General features: G+C 39.1%; 1 protein-coding gene across 1 annotated transcript; it reads right to left on the bottom strand.

The window, feature by feature from the left end:
- Window positions 1-7,193: 7,193 nt before the first annotated feature.
- On the bottom strand, window positions 7,194-20,743 carry LOC139728391 (translin-associated factor X-interacting protein 1-like). The gene is made up of 16 exons (XM_071639334.1): window positions 20,697-20,743; window positions 18,814-18,955; window positions 18,048-18,296; window positions 17,494-17,628; window positions 16,812-16,976; window positions 16,100-16,284; window positions 14,927-15,038; window positions 14,114-14,175; window positions 13,279-13,368; window positions 12,521-12,671; window positions 11,567-11,695; window positions 10,926-11,096; window positions 9,328-9,417; window positions 8,702-8,854; window positions 7,957-8,063; window positions 7,194-7,407 (listed from the first exon to the last, which is right to left on the bottom strand). The coding sequence occupies exons 1-16, from the start codon at window positions 20,741-20,743 to the stop codon at window positions 7,194-7,196; spliced, it is 2,202 nt and encodes a 733-aa protein (XP_071495435.1).
- Between the last annotated feature and the right edge of the window lie 4,143 nt (window positions 20,744-24,886).

Raw genomic sequence — 24,886 nt, 5'->3', positions numbered from 1 at the left:
TTGGACAGGGAGCAAGCGAGCTGATCTTACTACGGAATCTATATCAAGTTGAGATCTCGTTCATTGTCAGCCTTTCGTTTCCGCTGCTCACATAAAGCTCTCGGGTTTTTTCAATTCAATCACATCTCTTTCTGACAGCTGTGGTGGATGTTTTTGCAAGTATTTCGAATTAATTTAGACTCCGTCCAAGTTTAATCTTTTTGATAATAACGGATGAATCTGAAAAGCTATATTCATAACACAATACAAAAGAGCATTTAAGTTCATCTCTCATGTCAATTTCAATTCCCGTTCAATTTGTTAGCGTCGATCCTTCAAATACTCTACGAAAGGCCTCTCTTCTTTTGAAGTTTGAGCCACTGCAGATTATTATTACATGTAGGCCTATACTATATACACAATAGGCCTAAAAGCTGGCTGGAGGTCAGAAACGTGACCGGACTCCAAGGCCATGGATGATACGATTTTGTACTTCAGCTTCGGGAGCGACGTGTTGGAGGAACGAATCCATGCGGTCATTCCGTCTGCTCAATTTGTTGCAACTTCTCGGCTGAGTGTGAGTACTTCATTTTAAAGAATATAGACATGACGTGGGTGTATTTATATGCCTACACATCAAATAATATCACATAATATACCAATATTGATAGTACTGTCAATACTGGTTACGATTATAGACATTAATCATAAAATTCATAATCATGTTCATGGTCATTGTATATTAAGCATCATTATCTTTGTCGTTTCAACAACAACAACAACAAAATCAAATAAGACATAGACAAGGTCCGCGTAACGTTTTTTTGATGTGGTGCTTGTGATTGATTCTTGGTTTTGATGGGTTTGTCGGAGTGTGTGTTTTTATTTTGCAGATTTTAGATGATATTCTATCCTTCCTCTTCTCACATCTAGTATATAATAATGTCTATCTATATAGGCCCTACATCATAAATTCACATATATGAAATTAAGAGTGTCTTTGTATGTTGTGTTAGTCACCATTATGGTTATTATTTTCCTATTATAACACATGACGTAATGGGCAGAGTGTGCAGTTTAAAAAAATGCTTTGTTTGTACTTTAAAACAAGTATATTGTTATGATAATATGCTTTTCGTTGCATTATCAATGATTAATGCTTCAACGGTACATAATTTAGCATAAATACGTTTATGACATCAAAATATTGGTGTTGCTGATGTTGTTGTTGTTGGGTTTTTGTTTGTTTGTTTTTTCTTTGTTTTTTCTTTTTTAGTGATCCACGTCCTACAAGCTTTGTTTTTCAGTGGATCACTCTTTTCCATCGCCAGCGATATATTTTATTGTTTTTCTTTTGGTTGCAAAGTGTGCGCATTTCAATGTTTAACTATTGCTGCAAAAGTTTTGCATGCACCATAAGGCGTTAGAACTATTAAAAAAAACACTATACCCTATATGAAATGCATTCGCTTAGTTTCTCGTTTTGCTTTATTTCATGTGTTTGTGTCCTGGGTTCACGTTTCTCGGCAACACCACATCTTAATATACTTTGAACAAACGTTTGTAAATGGCAGGACTACAAATTATGCTTTGGAGAGACCAAGACCAGTCGGTTGCATGGAGGGACTGCGACGATCGCATCGAGTCTGGGAGATTGTGTGTGGGGCGTGGTCTGGAGGGTGAAGCACGCAGACTTCCTTGAACTCAACAGGTACTGATTTCAAGTTTGAATTTCTCAACATTATATGACTCTTGCACACCATATACAGTCATATGTTGTTCTTGGTTATGATTAAGCTAATCGAGCGGCGAATCCCCTGATCACACAGGCCTCCTATATCACCTTGCGAGGATGTGTCACATCATATATTTCAGAGGTTTAGGTGTCTTAACTTTATTATCGTCCAGTCGTTATCTAGCTGAAAAAGATGCCGCCCCATCAGATACAAATGCAACATCCCTCAATATTGAAAGCTGCCATGTGCCGGTCAGCACCATTGATGAAACAAACACGAATGGCTTATTTCTGACCTTCAAGATTTGGTTTGCATTTGTTTTCTCGCTCAAATATACATCAATACTTTGATAGCGCAGAGGCAGACCTTTTTTTGTTTTTTTCCCGGCAAATTTTCAAATAATATTTCGGCGAATCTTAGAAAAAAACCAACATCATGTTTTTCAAATTGTCCAACAATATGAATTGATAAATGTATACTTTGAATTTTGTGGGTTTTTTGTTCTTGTTTTGACGGACATAAATCATAATTGAAGTTGAATATAACAGCGACGAATAAGCTATCCTCAGGATTTGTCCCTCCTGACGTTATTGTATATATTTCGATCCGTTCCGTTTTTCACGAACACAGGATTAAAACTAGAATGTGTAGTGACTGATCGATCTCAAGCAGTTTACCGGTCGGGCATCTTTGCTTTGCAAGCATAAAACTTCAAGAAATGACAAATACGATACACATTTTTAACCTTATTATGAGTATTTGATATGCGCTATGGGTGTAAATGTATCCTGTACTATTAAGAAAGATTATAATTTCTTACCAATAGCCAATAGTTTTTCTCTATATATCTAAAGTCACTAAGTTAATGCAAAATCCTATGGTTTCTTAACACTCCATCGCACTCTCTACTTTCTAAACACATCAAAGATGTCATTGCCATTTTGCTGATAATTTTTCTCACCATATAAAAATTAAACACGCACATACATTACATAAACAATGATTTTGAAAAGACACTCACCCATTACATAAGCAGTGATTTTGAAAAGACCTTCACCCATTACATAAACAGTGATTTTGAAATGACCTTCACCCAGTTTACCACTGCAAAAGGTGCAAATGAATTAGAAATGGTAGATGCCATTGTAATTTCAGTTAATCTTTTCCACCAATTAAACGTAAGTTACAAACAGAATCGGGAAAGTATTATGAACACTCTATTTATACACAACTTTTGTGCTATTGCGTATTATAATAATATAGGTCCTGTGCAGAACAACGATATAATTATCATCATTGTTCTTTGTTCATGTCCGGCTTAGAAATGAAATGACATGGATCAAGATTAGAATCCAAATGCTGAACAAACGAATTGTGTAAATATTGGTGTTTTGTGCTATACACGATTCCCTTTCTTACACGCTGACTTTGTATTTGAGGAAGCAAAGGAGTAGGCCTATACCCGACTCAGAAATTGAACTCTGTGATGTAGTGAAAACACATCATTGCAAACACTTGTATATACAGCACATAAACAGATAAGTCAATGTAAACACAAACAATTAAACCAATGCTATAATTATCATGTAGTACAACTGACAATGCATGTGACTTTTAACCTTTCTGTTTTCCGGCTTCTTTCTCTCAAAACGTTCAGGTCAGTATATGAAATATATATATACACTGTATATATATATATATATATATATATATACATAATAAATATATAATATAATATATATATATATATATATTAGATATATGCATGTGTGTGTGTTTGTGTATGTATTTCATTACATTTACTTATGATAACAAAAGATAAACGTCTCATTTTTCTCTCCTATGACCTTCAATGTATGCACAGAAAAGAAGAATCCATCACGTATAAGAGAATTCGGATTATAACGAAGTCGCCGGAAGGGGTAGCTTACCCATGTTATACCTACCAGATGATCAAATACACCGAAATGGCGCCATCATCGTATTACATGTATCTCTTGCGTCGAGGAGCAGAGCAGCACAATTTTCCCCTGGATTATCGCGATCAGCTGCGATCGGTTCCGGATGATGAATGCACCGTGATCGTACCATCAAGCCTCGGAGGCATAAAGCCGAACAGTGAGAACTTAATTTCCTTTGAAATTCAGAGAACAATTGCATACCTGTAAAATCCGTGGGTTTTTCCGTGCGTTTGTCAGATGATAGGAGATATAATGAGTTGCATTACACGTTCGTACTGCTCTTACGTCACTGAAGTTCAAGCGGTTAATCTACAAAGTTTGAGTGATTAGCCGTTCGTACTGCTCTTACGTCACTGAAGAAGCGGTTAATCTGCAAAGTTTGAGTGATTAGCCAATAACGTGATTATAGGAGTAACCCGCTAAACTCGCTCACAATGAATATTCCATTCTGGATATTGACTATGAGAGAAAGTATGTGCTTTAAAAACATGTGATTTTACATGACATTTAATACGCACAAAATGTCTATTCACAAGTGTATTTTTAATTCTTGTTGATAAATGTTACGATATTTTTTTCTTATCCATATTTTTTTTTAACTTTAAACTCTCGATTTATTAATAGGCAATAAATTTGTCATCAAAGAAGTCCTGTGGACAGGTGGCTGAAAATGTTGCTAATATACGTCTCAGTGTTGACTATTTTAAAGGAATGGTATAGTTTGGTTGAGATGGGGGATTCAGACTTTAATTTTTTGCGATATAATTAGAAACCACTACGAAATATCAAACAGCATACAATTCAAAGAGAAATTCAAAGCTCGTTTGATGAGAATCGGTTTTGAAATGGCTGAGATATAAAAAAAAAAGTAAAATAAAGTGGTCCTAATAAGAGGTGGATCCCACATTTAATCTTAATCGTTTTTGCATATCTCAGCCAGTTCAAAACCAATTTTCATCAAATCACTAACGCACAAAAAAATAGTTGGAAACCTGAAGCCCCATCTCAACCAAAACTACTATAAAGAAACTACAGAAATTCGCATCACAATTGTCTTCTTGCTCTATAACAGTGGATGACCAACCCAGCAGACGGACAGGTGGCAAGTATTGTATGGCCCCCTCACCGGCGCGCTTGCATCAAGACGCGGATTCGGTACTCTATGTCGGCTACGACGCCAAGTCTATCCCAGTCGACGTTGATAATGAACTCTCACATTTCAGGTCTCCATCGATGACGTCATGGATTGTTTAATGTGTTCGTCATAGTGCATGTTCATCAGCAATTTTCTCTACTTTTTCTCTACGTTCAAATGCTGTGTTGTTGCTGTTTTTTTTATTGACAACAGACTTCAAATTGTGGAAAAAACAAATATGAAGCACCAGCTTTTGAATGGTAGAGTATGATGGAATTGTAAATGTCCTGAAGACAACTGCTGAAAGCCAAAGAGTAGCTGATTTTGAGATCTGAGATCTATTTTATAAGACATTAATTTGTTTTAATTTTTGTTTTGATTTAGATTCTAATCTAAATTCAAATCATTCTGAGACTGAAAGTCAGTCATGTTCAACATTTAACGGGGAACTCTACTCATTGTTCAAACTGACTTCAATGGAAAAGGTACTTTAGAAATACAACATTGAAAGTTCAATGAAGATCACACAAAATGAGGGAAGACTCGGCAGAATTTCTGTCAGTAACGATCATGTATGTCGATTGGGAAAAACAATAATGGCATGGCCTTAAAATTCCCATTCGTTTGTAGTCAAAACTATTTTTGTTTATCACTGAAACAGCAACTTTTACCTGATTTTGTATATAGTTGGAGGTAAAATCATTTTTATCATTGAATCCAGCAGGTATTACCATACCACCTTTTGAAGGCATATCATCATTCCCTTGTTAAAGTCCTGACAGTATGATAAGGATGAAATTTTGCAGGTATATCATTTAATTTAAAAAGGAAAGTTAATGAAGATTTATTTGCTGTTTAAGAGATTTGGGAAATGATGACATGATCTGATTTGCATACTTGTAATTTTAACCAAGATCACTCTGTTTATCACTTAATTTCACCCCAGTGAACTTGTACGTGAAGCAGGGTTGTTGTTTTTTTTTTGGTGTGTGTGTTTTATTTTGCAAACATTCCAATGATATGAAATGTACATTTATAACATACAACAGGGGCTTTATTCTTGCATTTGATAATTTATTATCTAATAAAATGTTTTTAAAAAAAGTGTTTGTGTTGACAATGGTAAAAGGAAATATTTATATAGACACACGCATATACATACATGTATATATATATATATATATATATATACACACATGTATGTGTGTTTGTGTGTATCTGTATCTGTGTACATGTATGTACATGTACACAAGTGTGTTTGTATGCAATCGGCTGTAAAATTGTCTCAATTGTCTTTTGTAAATATGTCTGACACACAACTCCCTACAAGCTATTGTATGTGTGTGTGTGTATATATATATATATATATATATATATATATATATATATATATATATACATGTATATATATATATATATTATAAAATGCAAACTTAACTGAGAGGAAGCAGTTCTAAACAATCATAGTAACAACAAAACAAATCACATCCCTTTATCATTTTATAGTCATTTATTCATAATAAAATGAAATGGGTGGATCATATGATATAATATATACATACAGGTATATACACACTGTTTACAGGGAAGATATAGAAAGCGGCTTCTATGGACGGAATATATCAATCCCCAAATTCTTACTGCTTATCTCACGGGTAGCAAATGATGCTCTCTTTCTCTCTGTACCTGCTACCCAGCATGAGTGCAGGGCACAAATCTTTGATCAAAAAGTTGCCTAAAGCTCTCTAAGCACATGGTCAATGGTGAGATGTTCTCACAACGATGAAGTACACACAAGAACGTGGTGATAACATCTCACTTTTGTTGTCATGGGTAATGTAATCATCTGCTCTTACCGCATCAATCGGCTAAGATATAATATGGACTGCAATGCTCTGCTGGTAGAGCTCAAACTTATATTTCTTCTTGTTGTACTTGGTTGCATTATTGTCCCTTCAATTAATAATTCAAAAAAAAAAGATTTACATATTGTTCTTAACATACTAAGATGAACTTTGGTATGTTTGAAATCAAACTGACAAAAGCATTGCATACTGAGAAGAGAGTTTGAACTTTATATAGCTGCTTCACATCATGACAGCTCAGCTAACTTCTGCATCCTTTGATCACTTTCACTTTTCGTGGGTGAGAGTAGTGGTAATGGTGTCGTCTCCATGAATCCATGTACAGTCGTTAAAGGCAGTCTCCAATGCACAATGAATCTCAGAACAGTCTCCCAGAATAGCTTCCAGTTCATGTTGAGTGAGAAAATAGTTATCATGTGAAGTCTCCGTTTAAAGATAAATAGCAGAATAGTTTCAAAAGTCAATCCCATGAAGCATCACATCATAGTTTGAGTCATTTCACGCAGTCTCTGTGGGCTCAAGTCAGCTCGGAGCTGTTGAGCTTCCCAATGCGCCGCACCGTGCTCTTCTGCAGGCGTCTGACGATGACGTCCAGCGGGACGGGTTCGGCTGTGGTGATTTGGTCCTGGGGGACGTCGAAGGCGCGGCAGACGTACTGGACTATGTGGGGCCGGTCAATCTCGGCGTCCACCACATTGATGGCCATCTGAAGCTCGCGCCATGGCACTTCCCTGCAAAGTGACGAGCAAGATTTCAACGTCTTGGTAAGTCAGGCATCAAGCATTAAGTTTAGAATATGACAGATAAGGATGAAGTTCAAGGATACTGTATAAGCTGTTATTTTTGCGAGGGTTTAATTTTCATGAATTTCGTGAGTCACAGTTAGATCACGAATTTAACAACAAACAAAAATTACTCCATGCGCTGTGTTAATAGAGCATTAATGTAAGCGTCGGCGTTGGTTCGCGAAAATGTCTATGAAATCGTGTCATTCACGAAAATATCTTTAGGTGAAAATAACAGCATATACAGTAATCAGCCAAGAAAGAAATCTACCGCACTTGTATGCACAACAAATATTGTTTCAAAAAATAGCTTTCTGCAAACGCATAATGGTCATTAATTTAGATTTACATTACTGGGTTATCACTTGCATTGCTTTCCAAACAAATATAAAGAGAAAACAAATATATATATATGCTTGATGTTAGGCATGGATTCTCTTTTTTTTAATGGTAAGCTCCAACTCCAAGATGTAAGTCACAAGACTCGACACTTACTCTTTTTCTTCCAGCTCTCTGCGAATCTCCTCCACATACTGGAGCTTCTCGGCCTGCTCCTGGGCCCTCAGGGTGGAGATGAAGGGACCAACGGTTCCATCCTCCTCCTGAGACGAGAAGAGAAGAAAACAGCAAGATGGATGAATAGAGGAGGTACGGGATGGAGAAATAACAATCCATACAGATTCACTTTCATTCATGGTGCTTTAGCCTACCAGCATAAGTTAGCAAGTGCACTCTCAAGCTATATTTTTTATTCATGGCAACAGAACTTATAAACAAGTGTCACAGATACTTAAATGGTGGAGAATACTTGAGAGTCATAATTGTGCACACATATGGTGGAAAGTTTTACTTCATTTTTCAGTTAGGTGTATGTCAGAAAAATTTGTCATGAAATAAAGAGCGATATACTCAGTAGGTAAAATGCCATCATTTCCTTTCAAACAACTGCAGAGAACAGGTACATTGTGTATAGAACGGTGCACTCCCGTTACAACGATCATGGATATAACAAAAATCTAAATAAAACAAAGTAAAACTTCACAACCCCAAATCATTAAAATCTATACATCTTTGTATTTCATTGTTTCGCTATGAAAAATTCTGACATAACTAAAGAAAACTGCTAGTCCCGAGGACTTTGTCATAAAGGGAGTCACTTGCATAACAGTAGAGAGGTACGTGTACCATGTGATAGGAGAGGATAAGTTTATAGGGTAATATGAATGAACACCCTCCTCACCTCTGTGAAAAGTTCCTGGTACTGCAGCTTACTCTCATCCTCCGGCTTGAGTTCATCAATGGCAGCGTCGACCAGGGCCTGGATGCTGTCGTCGTCCTTGATGGGGAAGAACTCGCGCAAGGCATGTTCGAAGATGTCCTTATTCATGGTCCCCTGCAGCAGATACCGGTAACATAACTGATCGTTAGCACAAAGAGCAGTACAATAATTGATAATGACATGAATGGACACTTTAAAAAATGGAATTAATGGCAAGTACTTTTTATAAACTTAGCACATCTGAGTTGACAGAAATATCGTTGGGGCACTGTTTCATGAAACTCATTAGCCCTGACAAGTTGCCAGTTTCTAATAATTACCATAGTAACAGCCAGTGACCAGAGCTTCTCAGCCAATCAAAACCAACGCCAGGGCTGACAACTTTCATGAAACAGTACCTAGGTTTTATCAAATCATACGAAGTTCATACCTTTAAACTCTGCTCCTCTTTGAGAGATTATTTTTCATAATTGATATAAACTCACTCATGGCTTAAGGCAAACTCTTTAGCATTGATACTGGCATAAAGGTATTTTATGTCTTCGTCTGTGATTTATTAAAGTCACCATGACAACACTGATCATTACCTCTCCTCCTTCCTCCTCATCTGCCTTTGTGAGTGCATCCATGACATCAGCCAGGTTTGTCAGCTGCTGGTGGTACACTTCCTCGTCCATCTGCAAAAAAAAAAAAATACATATATTGACGAAAGTTTTTAAAAATGACAGTATACACTTCCGGTGGAGTTTTAGGTCATGATAATAAGTTAATTCATTGAAAAAAAAAATGACAGCAGAGATGTAGGTAAGACACCTTGAAATCAAGAATATTTAAATATGTGAGCAGTGGGGACAGATTCAAAGAGGAGAAGTCTAACATGACCTGGTCAAAATAAAGCAGATATCTGTGATTGGATGGGGTTACTGGTATACAAATAATGACTGCTATGAGGGGCACAGTTAAAATTATGGGCCCGAGGTGATGTGAAAACCGTACCATGCCCGAAGCGAAGCTGAGGGCATGGTTAAGGTTTTCACATCACCGAGGGCCTACATAATTTTAACTGTACCCCGAATATCAAGCAGTCATTATTTGTTTTATATACCGAAAATATAGATTCCGAAACATAGATACCCAAAATATAGATTCTAGTCTCTTTTACAGCACTTGTAAGTTGTAATCAATGCTGATCGACAGCGCGGCGGTCGTTCGTATCATTGGTGCGTACATGAGTGATCATCTATGTGTACACAGTGTATGTACGTACGGGGTTGCGAGTTCCGACTGTCTCCAAACCAGTCCGCTAGTCTCTTTTACAGCACGCTAATCGAATGCGCGGCGGTCGTATCATTGGTGCGTACATATGAGCGATCTATGTGTACGGGGTCGCGACTGTTTTTAAAACCTATTTACTAACTGTGCCCGGGCCCCGGTCACAGTAACTAAAAAATAGGGCACAGCTATTTTCATGACTCCCCTTTTAACCAATCAGATGAGAGGATTCTAGAAATGAGGTATATAATAAATGCTAGTGAGATAATCATAATTAGATTCGATCAGAAGCACTGTTAGTAATGGAAGTGGCATTTGTCTGCCTCAACAAGTGATTACTATGAAGCTTTTCCATGCCTGCTTCTACCCCATCGAATAAAGAAAATAAAGTATAATGGGGAAAACGCACATGATCATCTATTTCAGACTATTAAATTCTTTGAAAGTCCTGGGAAGGAGCTGAAATGGGTGTATTTCTGAGGGTGTGGACTTCCTCTTAAGAAGAGAAGAGAATGGAAGAGGGATGAACAGAGCAGGTGCAGCGCCTGCTTGTACTCTTTTGAATACAAAATGATTAAGCATAACGGGGAAAATGTCAATGATTGTCAACTATTCATACTTTCAAATTCTTTGAAACTCCTCTTCTGGGAAGGAGCTGAAATAGGTGTTTTTGGGAGGGTGCAGTCTTCCTCTTAGGAAAAGAAGGGGAACAGAGGACGGATGAACAGAGTAGGTTTAGCGCCTGATTGTACTCTTTTGGATACAAAAAATAAATGATCATGGAGAAAATGCCAACGATCAGCAACTCTTCAGACCATCACATTCTTTGCAAATCCTCTTCCTAGGGAAGGAGCCAAGATGGGTGACTTTAGGTGGGTGTGGTCTTCATGATGAATACAAAGATGATACTTACATCTCCCTTGATGATCTGGTGGAAGAGAGCCAGGTGGTTGTCCTCCTCATTCTCCTCCAGGATGCTGACCATCATGTAGGTCCACTCAAAACAGGACTTCTCGTCCGGGTATTTCTGCCTCATGAACGTCGCCAGGAAGGTGTCCATCGGCTCCAAGGGGGCATCGCCTCTCTGCAATATACACAAACAAGGATCAAACATTCCTCACAGTGACAGCATTCAATTCAAGATTCAACATAATATGTTGTCGTGTAAAAATATACGTAATATTTTTTGTTGTTGAATATTCAAAAGGTGCAAAGTGTATCAATATTGCCAATAGAGTAGGAAATTTCAATTTACATAAATTGATGTTCAGTATGCACCACATACAACAATAATCACAGTTTTAAATACTGCATACAAAAATTCATTTAAAAGTAAGAGCAAGCTACAGAGCTGAAGAAAAATATTCTTCAAATTCATGCATAGTATTTTAAACTGTGCTGATGTCCACAAAAATGGTAGTACTTGTATATAATTGTGATATGAAATGCATGGGCTACTGAGTATATAATTTATTTTTCAAAAAAGATGACCTCAAAAGTCCATGGAGTCGTTCGGGGTGAAGAGAGTCACAGGGGAACCAGTTTGGATCTTACCTCCTGGTTTTGCTTGGTCTTTTCCTTCCAAATCTCCTTGATGAGGATTCCCACATCCACCTTGTCCATTTTGCGTTTCCTAAGCTTGCCCTCATAGCGCATGTAGACTGGAACATCATCGGCGAGACCCTGCAATTGATACGATGAGATTTTATCCATTTTGCCGTTGTATTCTTCTCCAAGTACATTTAGAAATAAATGACAAAGTATGCTACCAAGGAAAATGATACAGATAACATGCAAAGAATCCACTTTGTAACATCATATTCATGCTCATGAAGATAATAACATTTTGCACAAAAAAGAAGAAGAGAAAAGACAAGAAAGAAACACTGTAATACGCACAGAACTCGGCAAGTTTTGCAGACACATTTACAAATCTGTATCATGCACATGGTTCTAGAACGAATACAAAACTGAGGGCTTAACTAGAAATATCCCCTTGTTGTGAGAAAGAATACTTAGGTTTGGGTCACACATGGCAATCCACAGAACCCGAATCATGGATGAATTACTCTATGTGCTTCATCTCATCACAATACTGAGATAATACATATTATAAGTTTTGAAAAGTGTTTGTTTGGAAGTGAGTGGCTCTAAATGCACAAGTGGTCCTGCCTCACATCCAACTAGACCCCATGAGAGACCAGCTAGTGCAGCTGAATATGGGTTATCCAGCCATCTTCTTACATGGGAAATGAAACAAACAATATTCTAACTCTGACTCTCATTAACACGTCAGATTCATGACATCCCTCAAAGTGAAGTACAAGCTACATGTGGACCTGATTATACAAACATCACAAAGGTTAGAAATCATGATTAAAACACAAATAACAAATATGCACAGGAAGTGGGACAGGCATGGGTAGAGAAAGAAATTTCTGCTTGCACACAAATATGCACAGGACGTGGAACAGGCATGGGTAGATAATGAAATTTCAGCTTGCTGACCTGCGGTTCAAAGTACTCGTAGCCTTCCCCATCTCCCATGATCTCCTTCAGCAGCAGTGTCACCAGCTGGTCACTCTTCTTCCCCTGGGAGATCTGTGACCACCTCTCCTCCCCGCCCTCAAGCACCTCGGCACAACGGTCCCAGTCTGGTCTGGACAATGGGTAATGCAAATGAATAAATGAATAAAATATTAAGTACCTGGGTTGATCTGTTTAATCCTCAGGTGTCATGAATTCTTTAACTCTTTATGACTGACAAAAAAAAAGTTACATATATCCTAAAAAGTACACCATTCATGCTCATGAGCAAAGATGTCTCGCATTTCCACACTATCTAATCACTGCAGAGTAGGTTTCTCTCTATAGGCCTACCAAGTAAATTTCATGGGTGAACTCGTGAGAGGAAAATCAATATCACATTATCGACATCATCCACATTAATCAGAAAGAGGTGAACAGGTACAAGACTAGCTATATTGCTCTGAAAAGAATTCAGGGAGGCGTTTCATGAAGCATTTTGTCTGACAAGTTGTCGGACAAATTGGGCTCTCAGCCAATCAGATGCAAGGATTTCAATAGCTTGTAACAGTTTGTCAGAAAAATATGCGACCAAAATGCTTCATGAAATGTCCCCCTCCTCGAAAGCATCATTAGCCTTTGAAGACAGGAGGTTTGATATGGATAGATGGCAGGTGCAATTGGTCTCAACATACACATAAAGAACAAGAAGAAAAAGAAATGACTGGAAGTGAGACTACCTTGGTGTCGCTGTCCTCTTTAGGTTTTCAAGTTCTTGGTAAAAGTCATCCCTCTGTGTGATGATTTGCTGATTGACTTCAAGCAGGGCACTGAAAGGGAAATAAATTTCAAAAGTGGAATGTGAAATATATTCTGTCAACAGATAAAAGATTAAAATTGTGACACAGGCTGCAGAGGTATACCATTTTTTCACTCCGTCCATCGGGCTTAAACATAAAATGCATTCTTGGCAAAGCAAGTTTAGGGTAATGAGAAGAAACAGTACAATGCTGGTCCCTGACCAGCCATGCAACTATATGCAAGTTAGTAATAAACTCAGCCATATGAAATGGTCAATTCGACAGCCAAAATAGATCGATTGTACTTATTCATGGCTGTGACACTTGAAACAGAACAAAAGAACAATAAATACACCTGTAACAGAGTTGTTTCATTACCAGCTGATTACTTTGAAGAATTGTATGTTTGCATATCAATGTATGGTCAGGGGATAACTCTGGTTGTGTGTATGTAGCAAAAAGGTCAAGGGTGCTGACATATTTGAATGTAAATGGAATGATCGCGCTCGTGATTTGAAGAATTTGGGGCCAAACTCACCTCGACGATACACACACAGAATCCGTAAACAGTTAAACAAGCTAATCTGTCAATAGACTGGTTTGATGTGAGTGTATGAATACTACACACAATTTTCTTAAAGACAAGTCTAAGCATCTTTATGCATTCATTTCTGTGTTACATGTTAATGATTACATGAAGACATTCACACACTTAAATCTGTCTGAGACAACATGATGTCTACATTATGAAAAAAAGTAATAGAAAGTAACTTACTCATGTTCTGCCATTAGTTGCTTGTGGTCTTCATTCAAGGCATCATACTTTTCATTTAATTTCTGCAAACAGGGAAAGAGAGAGAAAATACAGCAAAAGATGTAAAATATTGAAAGTGATTCATTCCATTAAAACTATCACAACACTTTAAAAACACACTCATATTTGCATTTGTACTGCTGCATGGAAAGGTGTACATATATACAAATGGCTACAAAAAGCAGCATCGCATTACTCAAGACATTTATTCATTCTTACTGTGCTTCTTCACTGTTTCGCACACATGCTGGCACTTTCATTGCGGATCGGCACAGACGTCTTTTAACTAATTCTTAATGAATAGAGCTGATGAATCCCCCATTCCTATTGTGTCACCATGACCTTTTCGTCTGCTGAACTGTGAAGTGGACTTGCTGATTTGCAACTCGGTCAAGTTTGAATGGGATATTGAATGACGATGAAAAAATTATGCGAAGTGCCTGAGTGCATCAGGGTCAATGGTACAGTGCATCATGGTTCATCTGGCAAAACTCTTCAGTGTGAGAGAAGCATTGGCCAGCTTTAAATCTGTGATGATAATGCTAAGACGGCATCACTTCGCCAAAGAATGGTGTTCTGCACATGCATGAGACAGGTTTTCCATTGTCCAACCTGGAAGGCTGCGTCGTCTTAGCATACGCATTGCAGATCTAAAGCTGGCTAATATCAATCACATTAGAAAATGGTGTCTCTAAAATCTAGTGCACAGATAGAATTGGGCATCAGAACATCTGGAGATTTGCATGAATATCAGAACTGCAACTCATTACAGACCTGATGGTCAGCTGTGAGGAATTCAAAATCCCTCCTGGGCACGACGTCGCCATAGTTTGCGATCATCTCGTTCAGCCGCTGTGTCGCATCCGTGAGGTCTTCTCGCGCTCTCCTGCAGAGATCGATGAAGGAAATGTCAGTGGCTGTGTCAGCAAACTAGCAGTGCAAACAGCGACTGACAAGGTCAGTCATGTCAAAGAGGTCTACTTCCATTGGCAGATGGATGTATGTTTTACCATAGAAATACTGAAGTAATGGCCATACTTCCAATTTGTCAGCTAATTTTACAGCTCATGCACAATTATCCTAGCATCACTGCGGTTTATTGCAGGGTGGGTAACATGGCCATAGAGATACATTTGAAAAAAGAAATGAAAAATGATCATACATGTAGCTGATTTCCACAAAATCCCTCAATGAAACTGAGAGACCCTAGTATGAAAAAAAAAAAGAAAAAGAATAAAAGAATGCTTCCCCACAACTTTAATTCCAATATCAAGTTTGCCTGCAAATATATCGTCGCTGGGGTGACAAGACCTTGTATCTGCAATTTTGGTGAAAATGACTTTTTTTGATCAATGGTCAAATAATGGCTTAAGTGACGTCCTGTCCAAATTCCAACTGTCTTACTCCAAAGATGAAGCCACCACGGCATGTCAAAGGAAAGGATATCCCATTCGCCACAGTGCTTTCGCCGCCATGTTTTTTGGCTCTCCTGAACATTTGACATTTTGTAGATACGAGGTCTTGTCGCCCCAGCGACGAATATTTAATGTGTAATTATCCTGGCATGACCAACAATCACTGCAGTTAATCCAAAATCACAGTTTCACAGCATGACATTCTTTGCTGTTGTTGTACTATTGTTTATCATTTGCTTGTTTGTTGTTGGGTGGTTCAGAGAATACAATGACATGACTTTACAGCCTGTTACAATGGTAAAGGTAAAATAAACACACACATGAATATGTTAATTCCCAACTCTCTTTCGACACTCCTGCTTAGTTGATGGGCTATTTCAAGGTTCAAGCAGTGCTTCCAAAAATCACAGAAATGAGAAGGAAGAATGAGATAAAGGTAGATAGAGAGAGAGAGAAAAAAAAAACAAGAAGAAAACCCCTGCATGTTCTGCTGAAGATCTCAGCAACAGCTTAAAGAAGAGAGGTTTCTCACTTGAGAGCAATCTTCATCTTGACTGGGTCTTCCTTGGCTTCAGCGGGTGTGGCCTCCTGGTTACCATGGGCCTTCTGATAGTCCTCCTGCTGGTACCGCAGGTCGTTGATGTCAGAGACGAGGAGTTTGCGGGCATCGCACTCATCGCGGTACATCTGGTACGTCTCCCCAATCTTCTCTTGGAGCTGCAAAAGAACGGAAGGGACATGAAAAAATATCACTCATGAATAATCATACCTACCAACTGTCATCAGACACAAATTTAATTGAAAAAGTAGGGGGGGGGGCAAGAATTTTCAGAATCCTTTGCATCCTCTCAAAGATGTGAAGCCATGGATAAACTTTGTGGGCATCGCATCATCATCTTTGATTGCAGCCATTGTCGGAACATAGTTCTTGCGGAATGGGTAATTGCGGTACAAATGCATGGCTTCCCATTCTACTCCCATGTTCAATAGACAAACAGGGTAAAAGGAACATTTTCATCTTTCATCGTCCAACAAGATGACAGTGCACAAACTGAGGAAGGAGAAAGAAATTGCTCACCATGACACTCCCGATGCAAAATCAACCCTCCAAAACCACCTGGAACAGTGTCAATTCAATCTTCTTTTTTTCCTTTTCTAATGGCAAACAATAATGGTAAATGATAATTCAAATATTGATATAATGACAATGGCACTACTCAAGAAGATTATAATCTCTATCAAACCTTTTCAATCTGCATCTGAAGGGAGATTTTGTCTTGCTTCATGGCATCAATGCGTTGCAAGAGGGCAATCTTTTCATCCTTGAGGTCTCGCATCTCTTGCCGCTCGTCTTCCCGCATCGCCATCACCTTCTGGTCACATTGCTCGGACACCGTCACCAACATGGACTAATTTCAAAGAAAAAAGGACGAGGCAAGAAGAAAAAAAAGGGATAAACTTTCATATCCCATGTGGTTCCTATTTTTGTTAAAGTCTTTGGTCTCTAACAAATTCTCAATGATAATCAAGGGCCCATAAGCTCATGTAGCTTTATAATTTATCACTGTATCCATCCTTTCAATCACACAATGTATCTATCAGCAAATGTGCTAAGATACACAGACATGAAATACATGAAATTGTGGACAGACTGATTTTGCTACAACACGCATTTCTCATAGACACCTGCCCGAGCATACTCAGGACTCGTCCTCAATGGGTAAAATGTTCCCTCCATAGTCTGATTCATCATCACTAGGAGGCCTTTATGGGTGTTCACTGTGTATTAGAATCATGATCATCAACACTCATTAACCCCTACATGCAGAACATATTGCCTTCACCTTGCTGCTTTAACTGAGATTAACTTTCTCTTTGAGGTACCTTGCTCCTTTCCTTCTTAAATATTTGATGTGAGAAAGTTACCTTTAAGGGTTCCAGCTCCCTAATCTTCTCCCTCTGGTGTGACAGCATGACCTCATACTCATTCTTGATGGCAGAGAAGAGGGGTTTGTAGGCCTTGAAGTCTTCTATCAGGTACTCAAACACTTCCCTGTATGCCTGGTGTGGTGACAATGTGAAAATGAGCATTGGAGAGAAGTCCAGTACTGGAAATAGTGAAATCATGCGTAAACTCACACACACACAGCAACACCCGTACACTTTCGAATTGAAGTATTTCAAGCAAACACTGCATTATGGGTAAGGCCTACCTAGCTGGGAAAGCACGCAGTAAAGATTACGATGGAGATTTCCAGTTACAGAGCATATTCCTCAAAACTACATCAACATGTGCAATTGCTGGTACTTCAACAACGCGTAACGCTTCGAACAGCATAGCTCCACCATATTCATGTTCGGGTGTGCATCTGAAGTACATTTCAAGGCAAAGAACTCATTATGCACTTTACGCTTAAATAACCTTTGTCTGAGAGAATGCGTACAATTAAGCACAGGCTCCCTCGTACATGAGTTCCTACCTGGAGCCTTGTCTCACTGGGACCGCCTCTTCCCCCGTCTACATTCCTCAGCTCTTTCTTGAGGAACACCTCCAGCTGCTCGAGGAACTTTGGCTTGGGCACCATGGACTGGTGGGGTCCTCCGTCGTCCCCTCCCAGGCCCCGCTGGCGCTGGGAGGACGCCGAGGGAAGAGAGGGCCTCGCTGCTGCTTGGGCCGTGGCATGGGCCGGCCATGTGTCAAGACTACCTGCCTTGGTATCCACGAATGGCTGCATTGAGAAAGAAAACATTAATAAGTTTGACATCACAGAAATTGACAGTGTAATCCAAGTCTGCTTTAGACAATGTAAGCACAGTTACAAGCACAATGCAGTCTTGTTAAGGCTTGCCAGAATAATATGAAGACTGTTGTGACAGTCTGTATACAGAATGGTAGTTGGGCCAGTGCTTGAGTGTAGCATGCTCTAATGGACACTGTCTAGATGGTTGTGTCCATGATACAAAGAGATATCCCAATGCTTACATACTCAAGTCAAGCCAACAATATTAACATTGTTTATCACTCACTGAAATGTTAAAAAAATACAAATATTCATCGTTTATATAAAATGTTCATAATGCATTCCTCACGTTTAAAATATTTTTTTTTAAATGGAAATCAAAGACTACCATGTACAAATTTTAGCAGGACTTCAGCTACAATCAGAATTAGATTTAAATGGAAGAAAGACAGAAAAAATTCCTGACTGAAATGTCTTTGATGTTTTACCATAGATAGTCACATACCTTCAGTGCTTGGGGTTCTGGCAGTCTGTGTACAGCTCCATCTCCTACACTGCTGAGTTGATAGCTTGGGCCATGGAGTCCCACAAAGTTCTTACCGGCTCGTGGTGATATTACCGAATTAACATTTGCTGGTGGAGGTGGACTGGAGAGAGAGAGAGAGAGAGAGAGAGAGAGAGAGAGAGAGTGAGTGTGTGTGTGTGTGTGTGTGTGTGTGTGTGTGTGTGTGTGAATGAGAGAAAGGGGAAAAAATCAGGTCAAAACAAGCAGGGCTTGTTCACTGGTTTCTAGTCTTGTAATTTAAAGGTGCATGGTCCCGGTGTTTTAGTCAAATGCATATGCGGGAGCACGGCGCAAGTTTCCTATCATAGAGACCTACGCTATCGACTCCTCTTTAGCGCTTACGCTGTGGCCCACTTCCCCGAGTCCGAACAAGTCCGATTCACTGTAGTCAGTGGTCCGATCACAGTTCGGCTCATGATTCGGCTGAGGGGGATGACAGCTTCAGCAAACTTCTTTTTTGATGTCATAATAAGAAGCACATATGCACGCACCCTGGCATTACTACAGACTGCGCGATGCGCAGAGAAGACAACGAAGGCAACGTTACTTAGCAACACCTACGCACTTTACTCTTGATGACAGCTCAACTTCGGTAATCTTCGTATCAATGCTAACGGTGATCGGCAGTATCATCAACAGCGCCCTCTACACTACCGGGACTATGCACCTTTAAAAGTACAAGCAAGCCTTGAAACTCTGGTCTATAATCATGAAATATGTCACCATGCATCATCATCATCATCATCATTATACAGAGTATTAGGTGGTCCCGTCAAGACTTTCGGTCGTTCCTTCATGTAGTAGCCTCTACTTGATTCTCATAGTGAGTGTATGAGTGTGTGTGATGTGGTGGGTGAACGGACGAATACATTCCTTAGAGAAGAGATTGGTGTAGGGAGGATCTACTCTCTGGCTGAAAGTATTTTCTTCTCAGAGCTATGTTCGATCTGTCAGTAAAACTTCTAGTGATGTCCTCTAACGTTAGTATGGTAAGGCCAAGGGTCGTATCGGCAGAGTACCTTAACACCGGCACCTTGCGTATCATGGCTGTTAGCGTATAGAAGGAAAAGGTATGCATGAGATTAAGCACCATAAGCTATGAAAATAACAAACAAACTATCAAACTATCAAACTAAACATGGTTAAATTACACATCTGCTAAGTGAATTACGAACATGACGAATGACAGTGAAATTCACGTGTTACTAAACTATTACCTATATAAGAGAAAGGGGAAAAAAAGGATCCCACGCACTGATGGCATTTGAAACTTAAAAAACTTTCGAAAACTTTTGACTTCGAAATTTAAGGTTGACTAAAAATTATGGAATGCCACTGATTTCCCTGTTCAATTTCATTAGCCTAATCACCACCCACTTCAAATCAGGTCTAACAATTAGGTCTATATCGTTAATGGTTACCAATACAAATGGTTACAGAATACTGAATAGATCACCTCATTCCATTGACAATTAATGTTATCGTGTAGTACCAATGGCTACAAGAAAAAGTCTCCAAAATCTTCATTTTCATTAGAACGTTGAGCAACACTGAAGAACACACACAGCATACCATAATAATTAATTTTAGGTACGCGAAACACCCCCTGGGTGTCTGTACAGCGTGTACATAAGACGTATTTCATACACACATTCAGTGCAGTGCCCACGAACCCGAGATGTGTCAGCGCAACGTGAATCAATACTACGCCGAACCTATCGGCGTGGATGTCCATACCAAGACGGTGTAAACAGCCTTGCTCTGTGTGCGGCATAGCTAAACGTAATTCATCACGACGAACATATTGGAAACTACGTTCTTACCTCGACCTCTGGATGGGGGGTAGCTTCGCCAAAGCCTTCGCTGACATAATTACTTTACCGTCGTGAATCCATATACATCAACGAATGTCGTCCATAAACTTACTTCTGGGTTCAAAAAGTAAACAACGATCGTATTTTGTTCGTAGATTCTGGCAGCAGGTAGCCTCACGCACGACTTTAAACGATTCGGGTAGCACACCCCAATACCCGTTGTTATGGCAGCATGTACACAGTCATGCCGCAACCCTTCCAGGCCTTGAAGGTATTGATCAATTTTCGTCCTTTTAAAAAATGAAAACATGTAAGAATCATATTTGAAGCATAAACATATGTACTGATGTGAAATTATATCTTTATATTGCAAATACATGGATTTTCAGTCTGTAAAATATCGATCACGAAAATATTGACCCCCGCTTGAAAGGAGCAGCTTCATTGGTGCATTGCGAAGGTACAAAAAGTTTTAGCCAATAGCTGATAGCGATGCATATGACCCTCGGTCATATTTTTTGTAAGAGATCACCCCATCTCTCACATCTATTCTGACTAAATACTCATCGTTTTTGTACCCATAATCTCATTCCCTTTTATTACCCAACTAACTTTACAGTTTACTTTCGACGATGAGAAGAGATGTGCTTTGACTAGATAAAGAAATATATTTTTTCCTGAGGTCGGATGAATGACACTACCATACAACTTGTCATGTTGGCCTTTGTCCTCACTTCCTGATAATAGGGAAGAGAAGAGCGATATGCCCACCCAGTAGAACAGATACGTCATGCATACTAGGCTTGTGCAACAGGCGTTTGGGGATGAATTATGACAACGTTTGACACTCGCTGGGTGTTACCGCGGTCAAAATGGTCATATTTTGTCAATACACGGTTTGACACTTTATTTCATCAGCGTGGTAGATAAGCGGACTGATGCACATTTAAGATATATTCATTGAAGTGTCGCTAACACGCATATCACCAATAATAAACAAACGAACTAGCTATCGAACGAAGAAGAAGACGACGACGACGAAGAAGAAGAAGTATAAAAGGAGCAGAATAAAATGAGTAAAATAGTTATTGAGTGCGATGCATTGGATGAATAACATTAGCGTTAAAACTATGACAATTATCAGGGGCCGCGGAACCGGGAGGCCCCCCCCCCCCCCCCCCCCCCCCCCCCCCACACACACACATATACTTTTGGCTTGTTAAAAAAAAAACGGGAAAAAATCGGGGAAAAAATCACAAGATTCCGCACTCAGATTCTTCCTGTCTACGCGGGGGGTCTTAACCTTGGCAACCCCCTCCGGTCCCGCAGCCCCCATCCCCCCCCCCCCCCCACACACACACACAAACACACTGAAAAAGTTCCGCAGCTCCTGATTATTAGGATGATGAACTAAGAACGTTGATTGCAACTTATACAATGAACTTGTGACTAATTATGCGTTACATGGATCAAGGATTATTTTATCCCGCTGTAGCCGTGTGCCACCCCCCCCCCCCCACCCCACAGGTGGTCATCTGTACAGCATACGCGTTCCCGATTTTTTCCTAAAAGGGATGTACTTTAGGGGGCCAATTTGGGGAAATCATCCCGAAAATCGTTGGAATAGGCTTTATTTTAATATTTTATTCATTTATGTATTCATTTCCAGTTTTATTTAATCAGTGTAGCCTTGTCAGTTACAAAACTACTTTCAATGAGGGCTCTGCTGAAGGGTAAAAACACACAAAATACAATACAGATAAAATTGCAACTCACAAAACATGGATTCAAAACATAATTACACATTGATAACAATAAAGTTAAAAGGTCTTTAAACATAATAAATAATACATAATTAAAATATACACGCTCTATAAGATTATTGCATATAAGTAGAATAAAACAGTATGCACGTTAAAAGACAATGCACAATAAATAAACTGATATTATCTGATTTCTTGCTCCAAAAATTACTCCAATCATCAATTATACGAATTATATTAGCTGTAAATGTGCGGAGTACGAAGAAAAAACTGAAAGAATGAGTAGAAGAAGAAAAAGAATACGTAGAAAAGGAGAAGAAGAAGAAGAATGAGGAGGAAGAAGAAGGAAGAGGAAAGGGCAGTTGAAGAAAAGAATGAGATAAAGGAAGGAGGGGCAAAGAAGGGAAGGCACTCATAAAGTATACTTTAAACGGCCTAATTAAATCAATAAGCGTAGACCAACAAATAATGCTATAAAACTAAGAAACAAAACACATAGATCAGTGCACAATAATGTTATGTACTTTACAAATCAGGGATGGCAGGGCCGCCGTGCGTCCTCTCATTGATGCTCGGAATGCATCAGTGGGTGAATTTAATTGTCTTTGCTCATGGTCTGAGGTTATTTTTCACCGAGATATCATGAATAGAATATATGGGTAGTTTTATTTTTTTTCGAACAATCCTGAAATAGGGTCCCGAATAGGGTTAGTTTCGAAATAGGTGTATAGTGCAGCTGCTTGGCGTTCGCTCCGATTCTCCCAACTATACTTATTAACCTACAGTTTTACAAGTTTTAAAGCTTTTATGTAGGTCCCATCATATTTCTATACATGTGACATCTTCATACGATATGACCATGTACATTTGTGTCAAGTATATATATTTTTTTCCGAGTCTTCTTCTCCAATCAAAAGACATGATTGTATATACATTGTATTTTGTATTCTTGTTTTATTGTCAATATTTTTGTAATCATTGAGAAAATGGAAATATGAAATGAATTTGAACTGAAATACTCATGCATGTTTGCTGCAAATATTAACATGCTCGGTTGGCCTTCTTTAGGACATTTTCACCACATGCGCTGCATGTAGCACCTATACGCCACCCACGCTGCTCTTTGACTGAATCTCTTCCCCAAACCTGTGTAATCAATTAACGTTCTTAGTTTATCGTTCATTTTCCAGCTTCCCTTCCAAAAGCCAGTGAAAGGGGAATATTCTGATGGCGTCCCTTCGAAAAGCCCGTGATAGGGGATTAAAAGCCTATAGCCAATTTACATATTAACGGAGTTGTCTCAAAGAATCTGGAACAAGCATGTTGTATATCCATAACTGAATACGTGTATACATGGTTGACCTCGGGGGGGGGGGGGGGGGGGAGGGATGGGACCGTATATGCATCCACATTCCGTTTGAATCATTTTTTTTTCTTTGATGGAAATAAATAAACTATTGAATTGAATTTAATTTAATTTAATTGAATTACTTAGAATAAAGCATTGGGAATAGCATAGATGACTCAATCTGCTCGGACCCGTGAATGGTCACAAATATAACCCTAACAAAAAGTGTTGCCAGACCAATATCAAGATATCATTGTGGCCAAGTCTCCGCGGCTTTGCCGCAACTAGAAGGAGACGTCGCGGAGACGTCTCTCCAACTAGATGAGACTGGAAAGAGACTCTGAAAAAAAAATGCAACTCCACGGAGACTTGGCTGCATTCCAGGAGAAGCCGAGGAGACGTCTCGGAGACGTTTCCGCGACGTCTCGGTGACAGGGGAGACTCGAGTCGCCACCATGCAGGTCGCCAACAAGTCTCCAATGAGATACCATGACGTGTTATACGTGCAAGACTTGCTGCTGTGCAAGAGCTGCAAAGTAATATGCTGCCCTCTAACGGCCTGAGTTTATCAATACAATTGTACTGATATCTTACTAAACAGCATCTTGGGGAACAGGAATAGTGCTGTATTGAACTTAAAGAAACAAAACAAAACAATAACAACGACAAAAATAACAAACAGGACAACGTTCATGGTTACCCCGTGTTTGTTTATGCTCTTAGCCCATTATGGCTTCACATCATTCTGTGCAATATGAATACTTCACTTCACTTCTTCACTTTGTCTCCGTCTAATATATAGGGCCTACAAATTAAATTTGTTAAGATCGCAACTGCTGATCTGTAAATTAACAAACATGTCGGAAAAAAGGGACCAGTATAGGACTCGAACCTGTCATCTACAACTTTCCGGGCAACGGTTCCCTTTTTTCCGACATGTTTGTTAATTTATAGATCAGCAGTTGCGATCTTAAAACAAATTTAATTTGAAGAGGGAGACAAAGTGAAGAAACTCGCACCTGAACCTTCACCTCTCTAAATGATATCTTTCTTTCATGAATACTTTGGTTAGGATGAGTGGTATAAAG

This window comes from Diadema antillarum, unplaced genomic scaffold, assembly GCF_040938485.1.
Source record: "Diadema antillarum isolate AM-2024a unplaced genomic scaffold, OU_Dant_1.0 seq00000177_RagTag, whole genome shotgun sequence".
In the NCBI taxonomy this organism is placed as follows: domain Eukaryota; kingdom Metazoa; phylum Echinodermata; class Echinoidea; order Diadematoida; family Diadematidae; genus Diadema; species Diadema antillarum.
This window is presented reverse-complemented; position numbering and strand designations above follow the sequence as displayed.